This window comes from Eurypyga helias, unplaced genomic scaffold (assembly GCF_000690775.1).
Source record: "Eurypyga helias isolate BGI_N326 unplaced genomic scaffold, ASM69077v1 scaffold11319, whole genome shotgun sequence".
Lineage (NCBI taxonomy): Eukaryota > Metazoa > Chordata > Aves > Eurypygiformes > Eurypygidae > Eurypyga > Eurypyga helias.
Window position 1 is genome coordinate 3,280 of NW_010273979.1, and position 11,233 is coordinate 14,512.

The 11,233-nt window shown below is 54.4% G+C and overlaps 1 protein-coding gene across 1 annotated transcript; it reads right to left on the reverse strand.

Moving 5' to 3' along the window:
- Nucleotides 1–1,227: 1,227 nt before the first annotated feature.
- Nucleotides 1,228–6,708, reverse strand: LAG3 (lymphocyte-activation gene 3). The gene is made up of 8 exons (XM_010159671.1): nt 6,654–6,708; nt 6,311–6,482; nt 5,938–6,164; nt 5,399–5,656; nt 4,939–5,232; nt 4,302–4,592; nt 3,922–4,037; nt 1,228–1,338 (listed from the first exon to the last, which is right to left on the reverse strand). The coding sequence occupies exons 1-8, from the start codon at nt 6,706–6,708 to the stop codon at nt 1,228–1,230; spliced, it is 1,524 nt and encodes a 507-aa protein (XP_010157973.1).
- Nucleotides 6,709–11,233: the final 4,525 nt, after the last annotated feature.

The following is an 11,233-nucleotide window of genomic DNA, read 5'->3' on the forward strand; positions in this document are numbered from 1 at the left end:
GGGAGAGCTGGCCTGGTAGTGACGCCGTCTGCTCAAGTCAAGAGCATTTCCCTTCCTAAACGCTGAGAGCTTCGTGTTGGTACCACTGCCTCCTTGCTTCAGCAGTCACAGCCCGGTGACCCATATGGAAGAAATGACATGTGTGGTACATGTACTCTTTACCGGCGAGGCTTTCTTCCAGGGTGGTGGCATGCAATGACAGCTCAAGAGCAGTACTGCCATCCTGCGTGGCTGCCCGGAGAGGAGGAGAAGAGGGTTCTCTAACCAGATGAAATCTAACCACATGGAAGGCTGTGGGAGATGGGACCCAGTGGCTTTAGGATTACGTGAGTAAGTACAGCCTTAGCCAGAGGAGGGTGACAGAGACCCCTAACATCAACGGGAGAGCTCTCAGGAGAATACGAAAGCTGAGAGAAGGAATGAATAAATCAACAGGGAGAGTCAGACAGGGTGGGAAATAAAGCACGGCAAAAAGGAGAGACTGAGCCTGTGACTCCTTCTTCTTCAGCGGCATTTCATTTCCCCTCCCGCACCGTCAAAACGCCAGAAATTAACAGGCAACTTCAGTAAAACAGAACTGAAAGAGAAAGAGGAGGCAGCAGAGTCCTTGGGAGCCGCTGCGCACCGGCAGTGGTACGTCCAGCGCCGTCAGCGGGCGCCATCCTCCACAAGCACACGCGGGAGCCAGCGGGACTCTTTTTGGTCAGACAGATTTATTGTAGGTTTTGAAGTGAGTTCCTAATAAAATAAAATGCTCAAAATGTGCAACAGATGCAGTCCTCTGTGGGGTCCCCTCTGCCACTGAATGAGCGTGGGAGCAGGGCAGGAGAAGGGGGAGAAGGAAGTGGGTGTTGGGACACACGCACACAAAACAACGTTGGGCTGCAGAGGAGCCACCTTCCGGCCCTCTCCCACAGGAGAGGGGTCCCAAGGCTGTGAGAGAGGCCATGAAGGAGGGGCAAAGGGTGGGAGAAAGAAGTGGCAGTGAAGCAGGCGATAGCTCCAGAGCATCCGCGCTGCCTGCCACCGTACCGCAGCGGTGAGTGTCATCGTGCCCTGCTACGCAGCTTCCAGCCCCTGTGCAGGTTTGGAGCTCCCGTGGCCTCCCGCTATGTTCCTGCCATCCCTAGAGCCTCCTGTGAGGTCTGCGTGGTGCCCCTCTCTCTGCAGCACGGCACGCAGAGTTTCATCCTCCCACGCGGACTGGGCCCGGCGTCCCTGCTCCCGTCAGCACTCGGTTTGCTGGGTCTTCTCTTTCTGGTTCTCCTCCACCTCCTTCTTCCTCGGCACAGTGACTGCAACCATCGCTTCCAGCGCTGGGAAGGCAGGAGTCCGCCCCTGAAAGGGAAGGAAGAGGCAATAGCAGGCGTTGGAGGGAAACTGAACGGCACAGGTCTGGGCTTCTCCCTGCCATGGAAGACGTGGTCCTACTGCTTGCATCCAGCAGGCTCCCATTCCCTCCTAGAGCCAGGGAAGAGCCTCAGTCCCACTCCGTGAGACGTGTGGTTTCTTCCAGGAAAGGCTGGCTCAGCAGTATCCTCCGTGGTGTCACGGGCTAAGGAATACCAAAGACAGGGCATGCTTGAGAGCGAGCGAAGTATGATCTGGGCAATGGCCAGCCGCTGTCAGGTTCGTGCTAGGTTTCACAGCACCTTTTCAAAGAGAATAATTAAAGGGATGAAGGTTCATGCAAAATGAGATAAGAACAAATTAAAGACAGAACCACTTTCACATCTCGCTTTAACAAGGGACTTCCTAGACAATGAAAAGAGGGAGATCTCAGGGCTCCTGATAACAGGATGATCTGGGCAATGACCAGCCGCTGTCAGGTTCGTGCTAGGTTTCACAGCACCTTTTCAAAGAGAATAATTAAAGGGATGAAGGTTCATGCAAAATGAGATAAGAACAAATTAAAGACAGAACCACTTTCACATCTCGCTTTAACAAGGGACTTCCTAGACAATGAAAAGAGGGAGATCTCAGGGCTCCTGATAACAGTATTTGGAGACACGCAGGCAATCAATACGACTGGAAAGAGGAGATTAGTACCAGAACGGCGTGGTAGATGTGATCTCACCTAAGAAGAAAGGACTTGGATTTTGCTGGCAGGTTTCCGCCAGGCTGCAGAGAAGTGATAAGCACAAGTCCTCAAAGATCCGTTGTGGGACCAATCATTAATGGCAGAGAGTGTAAAAGTGCTAATGAGTTACGTAGCTGATAAAGTTGAGGAGCCTCATTGGGAAGAAAGAGGATGAAAATGTCACCCGAGACCCATATGTTTTAGGAGAAAGGAGCAGAAAACTGAATGAGAGTGTGAACGAAACGCGACAGCACCGATCCCAGGTTGATAGGCTCGGGGGACGGGAACAGGAACCTTTAGTGTGCAGGCAATAGCCCGTCAAGCAGCCAGTGTTGAGCCAAGGCAAGGAGAGAGGCTGTAATCTCAGAGAATGCCAGCAGAGCGAGGGAGAGAACAAGAGAAGAGCTCTCCTCTTTGCTCAAGGCACCTCATCTGCACAAAGAAGGAACCCGCCGGGGAGACTGTGGGGAGATGGGTAGGAGGCCCATCAGTGGATGAAGGACCCGTGCTGCAGCAGAGGAGCTTTTCTTACTTGGCAAACAAGGCTGTGGGGCACTTACAAATGCTTTGAGGCGCTGAGTATCCCAGCTGGATTCGAGCTGTTTAAGCCAGCAGAGCTGGATGCCCAGGTATCCTATTTCCTGCTGGCTGAGGGTTTACAGTTATACTGTAAAGGGTTGTTTGTCTGCGGCTTTGGGCCAGAAAGGGTGGCTCTGATCATCTTCTCCTGGCCACGCACAGTCTAGAGAGTCACCCAAACACCGCACATATCTGCCTTAGACTATCCTTTACCATCAGTGCTGATTAAGGACTGATGACGAAGAACCGGTCACGTGCCGCTCTAGAGCTACCCACAGTGGGGTGTTTAAATGCCCGTCTTGCTTCTGCTCTGATGGTGCCTGTCTTCAGCCTCCAGCCGCCGGGATTTGCTAAGAATTCGCGTCAACGCTCTCACATCCCTCGTCTCCAGCCCAAGGCAGGTTCAAGGCACCAAGCTCTTTCGCCAGGGCAAGTTCTCCCAACCTGAGATTGCTCGGAGCCCCCAGTCCCTTGTGCGCTAGAAGGGGATTTTTCACTGTGGGCCCTTTCCAAGAAGCTGAGTGGAAGGCAACTGTGTCACAGCTACTCATGAAAGGTGTCACTTGTCAGCAAAGAGAAACCCTGAAGGAAGAATTTGCCATGTAATTAATTTGCAGAGAAACAGTATGAAAACTGCAGAGAAACGGTCTGACTTGTTTGCACGTTTTTTTTCGGTGGCACGCTGGGGAGGGATCAGTCCTGGCCTGGTCTTTGGAATGATAAAGGCAAGGCAGAGTTTTCAGAAGGTGAGGTGCTGGAACAAGATGAGCAAACGAAGGGCAGTAAGTTGCCGGAAGCAGACAGCCGAGGCGTGAGAGCTGAGCCAGCAACTACAGACCTGCATCGAGATTGGTGTCTGGGGACCAGCAGGTTCCATTTATATGGAACAGGAGAGTGTTACATCAAAGCATCCAGGTGAGGAATAAGAGAGAGGAAACCTACAGAAGCCTGGAAATTAACCTTCCCCTATTACAGAGTGGCTTGATCTCTGCAGAAGTTTTTCAAGGTTGGGCTGTGATTGTCTCCTAGGAGGTTTTAGCCCTCCTCTGAAGAGTTGAACTTGCCCCCAGACGAATGCCACGGTTAGCCAGACCTGCCGATGCCCGGGATAACATCTTTCACTACGTGTGCCCGAGCTGCATCCTTCCACTGGCTGCTGTGTCCCTGAGACATCTCACTGATGCCTCCAGGGCACCCAGGGGACTGTCAGATAAGGGATGATGTACAGGAAAACTAACAGGAACAGGGTTAAGGGCACTTACCTTTTTTTGTAAGGCCAGAGCCAGAACACAGACCGTAAGCAGAAGGAAGAGGGTGAGCGTGAGCCCAAAAGTGACCTGCCCGCTGAAGATGGTGGGAGGGCTGGAGACCTGGGCACCTGTGAGGGGGAACCACAGTTAAGGAAGGAGGGGAAGGTTGATTTTCCACTGGGACAAAGCTGGGACCTCACAAAGAGGGGTGAACTGGCAAAGGGTGCAGGGAGATGGGAGGAGAAATGGGAGGAACTGGTGAGAGCTACGACAGGATGGCAACAAGATGTCATCAGGGTGGTCAAAGGGGGAAGGCTGAGAGAGGGAAAGGCATCAGGGAACTGAATACGGGAAGAAGAAGGGATTGGTTACGGGTCCACAGGGCTCAGTACCTGTGATCTGCAGCCCATACTCCACTGCTCCCAGTTTGCCTTCCAGGCCGTATACACTGCATTCCCACGTGCCTGTATCCTTTTGTGACACTCGGGGTATCTCCAAGGTAGGGCCCGTCTGGGACCTGTGGCCTTCCAGGTTATGGGAGGTGGCGGCAGGCAGCTTGCTGTTAGCGGGGGCCGAGTCAAGGTGCTTCCACTGGAAACGTTCATGTCCCTGGGGGTGTGTGACGCTGCAGATGAGGAGCAAGCGAGACCCCTCGGAAACCGGTCCTTGGATGCTTGCGGTGACTGCAGCAAAGGAAAAAACTAGCCTCAGGAAAGACTACAGGTGGATTCATATCTCTTCACCATCCCTCCTTCTCCTAATACACCCCTCCTTTGTTACCTCTTCTAATTTATTTTCCTTGTCTTCCTCAGTTTTCAAGAGGAACAACCAAGTTAACCAGGAAAACCCCCTGCTTTCAGCAGAGTCCAGGGCAGTGCAATGCCCTGAAGAGGGACCTTGGTTTTGTCCTGGGGCGAGATCCTAGGAGCAGGAGCGACTCATGCTCACTGCACTGGCATGCAGGGAGGTTTATCTGCAGGCAACGGGGGACCCCAGGGGGGTGATGCATCTCCCTGTCCCTCCTCTCACCTGTAACCATTGCCAAGGTCACGTCCCTGGTGACCGTCTTTCTGCCAAAAGACACAGCACAGCGGTACTGCCCCGCATCACCCGGCCCCACTGCAGGGAGATGAAGGGGGAAGCTTCTGCTGCTCGAATTCTGGGATGTGCCCCGGTTTTGCAAGGGTCCTCCTGCGAGGCGGCTCCAGTGAGCTGTCACCACGTTGATCCCAAAGGCCCTGGGAAGGTAGCTCAGGGTGCACGGCAGATCAGCTGCAGAGCCAGCTGCAGCATAGACCACAGGGTTCGTTGGGCCGTCAAAACCTGAGCCAGAGAGAGAGGACAACGTGGAGTGATGCCCGGAAAGAGCTCCCAGGTGAATGGCCTGGGAAGTGAGGACAGGGTGGGATCTGGGAAGCTGGGGTTGGTCAGTCACATCAAAGGGAGCAACTCGGGGGTGCTGGAGTAGCAACACAGAGGCTGAGCTCACCTAGTATTTGTAGGTTGTACGTGGCAGAAATTATCTCATTATCGGAGTATCTGAGCTGGCAGCGCCAGGAGCCTGCATCGCTCATGGCTGGCCGGACGATGGAGAGAGCCCCAGGCGAGGAGCAGAAGGTCCTGGGGGTGGGGAAGAGGTGCCCGTTGTGGAACCAGAGGGTCTCCACGAGGCTGGCCCGGTGGCTGGAGTTGCAGGTCAGCAAGAGCGGCTCGTGTTCTACCACGGGGCCGGGCGGACTGAGGGTTACTGCGAGAAAAAGAAAGGGGTGAGGTGATGACAGGAGGACTGCCAAACTGTTCCTTTGTGTCCCTGGGGGGTGCGTGGCCCTGCCCCCTTGCAAGGCTTTGTCCCTCGGGCAGTGCTCGTGCCAGAGCTGAGCGCAGGCAGCAGGATGCTGCACGCTTTTGGGTGGCTGCTGCCTCTACTCTCGTTTGCCCTGGCAAACACAGCATCCCCACACCGTCCCACCCTTAAAACCACCCCCAGCTTAGAATCATCATTCTCCAGGGTTTTCCAGCTTCTCCTACCTGTAACTACCCCTAGCTCCACCTGGCAGCTGTGGATCTCCATGTTGTATGCCACCCGTGCCTCGTACAGCCCGGCGTCCTCGCTCCGGACCGGCTCGATTCGCAGGGAGAAGTCGCCGTTGCGCAAGGCAGCGTCCTGGACCGACACCCGGGGCCTCATGGGCAGCGCTGTCTTCCGGAGGCCGGAGTACCCCACCTCCAGCACCATGTGTGGCTCCTGGTGGGTGCTGGGAGAGGGACAAGTGAGCGGCTCGTGCCAGAGGCAACAGGTTGGGGAGGGAACGTGGAGGTGGAGAAATGGGGCTTGGGGTGTCTCCCACCCTCCCCACTCCCCCCTCCACAAGGACACAGATCCATCTTGCCCTTGGCATACCTTCCCCCGTGACGCTTCCACAGCACGGATGTCTTGTCAGGCAGCTGCTTCCAGCTCTTCCGCATCTTCCTGGGGCTGAGGCGGCAAGGCAGCTCGGCCGAACTCCCTGCTCTGGCCCAGACTTTCTGCTCCCTGCTTCCCCCCTCCGCAACTCCTGGGAGGACGTGGCCAGCTGCAATGGAGGGTTGAGCAAAGGGTGGGACTCAGGGAGCAGAGGGCAACCTCTGGCCATAGGGGTAGGAGGGCACAAGTTCTCCCACCCAGACCTTCCAGGGGACAAGTAATGCCCAGGCTCCGCTCGCTGAGCCACTCTGCCCCCCTGGACACATTCAGCCCCTCCTACCATTGAAAGCCAGCGGAGCGAAGGCGAGGAACAGCACCAGGGACACCGGCCTCATGTTGGCATCCAGGAGAGGCAACGGGCTGCGTCTTCCCACTCGGGTCCCTGCTCGATGGGCTCAGAGGCTTTCAAAGGTCAGCAAAACTGAAGCATGGGCGAAGAAGTGGGCGGGTGAACCAAGGGGGGATCTGCTGGCTCTCGCGGTGTCTCCCTCTGACCAAAGCGTCTCCCCAGATGCCCTTATATTGGGGGTGGGCAGCTGATTTCCTCGTATCGCTACGAAGGCGCGTCACGACCAAGAAGCCAGCATAAGGCAGCGGCACGTGAAGGCAGAGCTGAGGGCAGAGAGAGAGAGAGGGGAGGGAGGGACCGGAGACACCGCTCTAAGCATCTTTTAGTGGAAATTCTTTGGGTCGCTGTTGTTTTTCTCACCAGTTTCGCTTCTACATAGACAGTGGAAAAAGTGTAGAAGACACTTCCCAGCAAGTGCCCTTCATGTTTTTCTTTCATCTCTTACCTTTTTTGGTTTGATCTTTCCACCTCTTACAGCTCCTCTCTAATTGTTTCGGGGCTTTTGAGAACACATCGATCTTTTTTCTGCTGTTTCTTTTTTTTGTTGTTGTTGTTGGGGTTTTGGTGGGTTCCCTCCCTCCCCCCTTTAATCCTTCAAATGTGCTGATTTTTTGGCTTTTTTCTCGTCGGCCAGTTTACAGGCAGCAGGAGGAAAGGGTTACGGTGAGCACCAACCAGGACACATGTAATCCATGAATCCAGAGCCTAAGGGCGATGTGGGACAAAGCTGAGGTGGTCTGAGGAGACAGAAAGGAGCATCCCGGAGAAGCAACTGGCACCAAGAAGAGGGGCTGCATGTTGTGGCACTGCGAGGGGTGTGAGGAAGGGGACCCTCTAGGAGCGCTGGGGGAAACCCACCCGAGCCCATGCGCTGAGGGGGCTTGTCCCGTGTAGCTGCTGAGCTTTGCACAGGGTAATACTTTTCCACCGATGTGCCTCATCCTGGGGCCCCTTTTACCTCAGAGAATCCCCACCGTCGTGGCTCACACTTTCCAGCAACCCACTGGCTCTGACTCTTTCGGACTTAATCAGCCCTTCGTGATGGGTGTCAGACACCCGAGCCCCTCAGCGGCTCATCCTCCGAGGGCTGGGGCTTTTCCTGGGGGTGAGGGAAGGGAGGTGACTCAGAGTGGTCCTCACTCTCGAGTTTTCCTCAGCTGGGTGGTGCAGGTGGAGGATAAAAGAGAGCAAGCGCTACGTCTCACTGCAGCAGCTCCCTGTTGGGGTGACAGCTCTCACCTCTTTTATCACACACCGCTCCTCTGGCCCCTGAGGAGTGGGATCGGTGTAGGGGAATCCAGTGCAACCTTGTGCACCTCGATGTCCCCAGGGGAATAATTTGTAGTGACCCTTCTTGCCTTCTGTGTTACACAGCCCATGGGAGAGGAAGAGAGGAGAAAAGATGGGGGAGAACTTTGTGGCGGTTGGTGGGAGGTGTTTTTTCCTCCTGTTCAAGAAAAACAGTTTGTGGTGCCCAGTCCAAGCAGAAAGCATCAACCTCTCTTTCCCCTGAATCAGCAGTGCAAGAATGGTGTGAGTGTGTGGGTGAAGACAAGAGAGAGCGAGGGGAGATGGAGCTGTGGTAGGGAGACACGTACAGCTCCGCAGCCCGGCGCTGTCTGCTCCCTCTCCCCGGCTTCACCCCGGGGGGACACCGAGCCCCCTGCCCTCCCCCTCCACCCCGACCAGCTCTGCGCTCTTAGCCCTGGCACAATTCCCATCTAGTCTCCCAGACCACCCTTAACTGGGTCCGTGCCCTAGGAAATGCTTCTTTCTTCCAAGCACTGGCCAAGGGGAGAAATGTATTCTTGTCCTGCTGCTGCTTCCCAGGGGATGGTCACGAGGGACCGACGGAGAGCCCAGGGAAGTGCCAGGAGCTGTCTGGCACTGGAGGGGGGGTGGGAGCCCAAGGGGTTATTATGCTGAGCGAACATGTTGTGAAATGAAGGTTTTGGAGGCACTGTTTTACTCAGCACCAGGCTATCTTTAGCAAAAAGACACCTGTGACGTTTCTCTCCAACGACCCATTTTAAATGCTGACTCCCTTGAATGGCATTTTCGTCATCTCCCAGAACAGGACCCTGACGCAGAAATAACAGTGACTGGAGCAAGATCAGCACGGGGGCATCTTCTCCGAACCTGGTCCCCTGGGCAGAGGGGCTGACGTGTGGGACGCCGGCAGAGCCATGGGGAGTGAGGGGCAGGCTACGAGGGCAGTCGCCCAGGAAAGGGATGGAGCAGCTCAGCTCGCTAAATCCTCCGTTGTCCATGTGAGGCGTTAGCCAGGTTCCAGACTTACCCGCAGCAGTCACCTTGGGCACAACATTGCTTTTCTTGTCTCTCTTGGCACGTCTTACGAGTGCAAACTACACGTACCAAGAAAAATAGGAATAGAAAGCACTATTCTGCAGTATCATTGAGTTAGTCTTGCTGAAGGAATTTTCCATTGCGTTTCCAGATTTCTGTGATACCATGTTTTTCTCTGAGTGATTTTCGTGCTTTGGTCCTTGCAGCGTCAAGTCATAATCTTCTGCTTCGTTCTGACTTTCTGAGGTGCTCTGTAATTTATTTGCAGCCTTCAAGCGGCCTAAGGAACTGTGCTGTGACTTGAAGGCTGGGTTATCAGCCGTGCAACTTGAGATGGGCTGGCCTGGGTGTTCCTGAGATAGGGCGCTCAACAAAAGGACCTCACGTAAAACATCCTGATTGCTGTTTGCCCAGACCTAAAACAAACATAACAAGCAAAAAAAAGTTACTTACTAATAACGGGTAACGCATAACTTCGTGGTGAGTGATGGTAAACAAAAAGCAGCCACAGCTGGGGAGGCAGAAGGGAAGGTCCGGCAGTGTGCGCCAAGGCTGCCGGGCGGGTTGGGACTCCGCAGACCTCAGGACAGGCAATGGACTTTCCAGGGGTCAGACTGGGGTTACCTGTGGGACTTTTGGCACTGACTGGGAAGTTCAGGGAGATAAAAGAGATCTAAGCTCAGCTCCAGAGTGGAAGTAACAGAGCTGCCCTTCTCTAGGTGCTCGGGACAGGCACCGTGGCTCCCGAGTCAACGCCTCGTGGCTGCAGAGGGGCCAAGCAGCAGAACCTTGTGCCAGACAGAGCCAGTGCCCGTGGCTTAGCAGGCTTCGTGTGAGATGCACGAGGTGGAAATGCATAGAAATAGTCACCTCTGAGGTAGAGAGATGCAACCCAGTCTTCCTCCACAAAGGGCCGGGATGATTTCTACCAAGGCACCAACCTGAGATCCATCCCGTATATCAAATTGCTCAGCTTCTCCAAGTCCAGAGTGGGTACCCAATGTGCTTCCTTTCTTGCAGGAGGAAGCAGTTGCTCCAGGCTTCTGTCCTTCCTCGGTGCCTGGAAGCAGCATACTATCAACCCAGGGCCAGGGTGCCCCGTGCATCAGAGAGTGGTCTTGGAAGAAGAACTTATTTATCTGAGGTGACAGAACCCCAAAAGCACTGTCTTCTGAGAAGAGAAACGGGAAAGAGAAAGTTCACATCTTCCAGTATTGTGGGCAAAACCAAAATGTGCCTCTGCAGAAGTGCTGGGAGTGGCTGGCTGTCTAACATTTGTTGGGAGGCTCTTTGCTTTTGAAAAGGTCATTTTTAGAGGATTTGCTGCATGGGCAGTGCCTGGGTCACCACAGGTCTCTGATGTGGAGCTGAGGAGAGCCTCACTGGTGGCCTCCTTCCCAGAATCCGATGGGAACACTTTTAGGAAACCATAGCTTTGTGGAGTATTGGGACAAATCTGCAGCCTTTTTTTTGACAGTACTAAAAGGTGAGCGACTTTTGTATGACAGTTCTTGGCTGAATATCCCAGAGGAACTTGAAGTAGGAAGTCAGGAACAGCATTGGGTGGTGCTTGCTGAAGCTGTGGGCTGTATTTCTGATAAAAACCCTGGCGATTTCATCCCTGAAGGGAATCTGGAGCATCCATGGGCATATTTGGCAGCTAGCATCTTCTATCCGGCCAGTGTTAGCTGTAGGGAAGTGTGTGACTGCTCTCTTTCGCAAGACCTCCAGATCCTTCTTGGGGGAGAGATGGGATGCTGCAGGATCCTCCTTGGACATCCACGACTACCTGCGGAGATGGAGATAGATATCAGTACCTTGGCCAATATCTATTTAAGAGACGTCTTTGATGCCGCAGGATGTCTTTGAAGCCACAGCCTCTGTGTTTTGCAACAGAGAGGGTGCGGTGGATCAACTACAAAAATCCGTGCAGCAAGCCAGGTTACATTTTGACTCATTTCTCATTGCGGCATTCACGCCACGCTTTTAATTCGATGCAAAAATGTGCAATAGCCTCCCAAATGCCCCAGGGCTGCGGTGAGTTTTCTCAAGAGCAAAGAGGTAGCCAGGAGCCCAGCGCACGCAAGGGCTGGGAGAAGCATGCCAACCTGAGCAGTAAGTGACCTGCCACCGAGGGGAAGGAGTCAGGCACTGACCCACTTGCCACTCGTCACTGGTCTCCATTCAGTCAACGGCTCGATGTC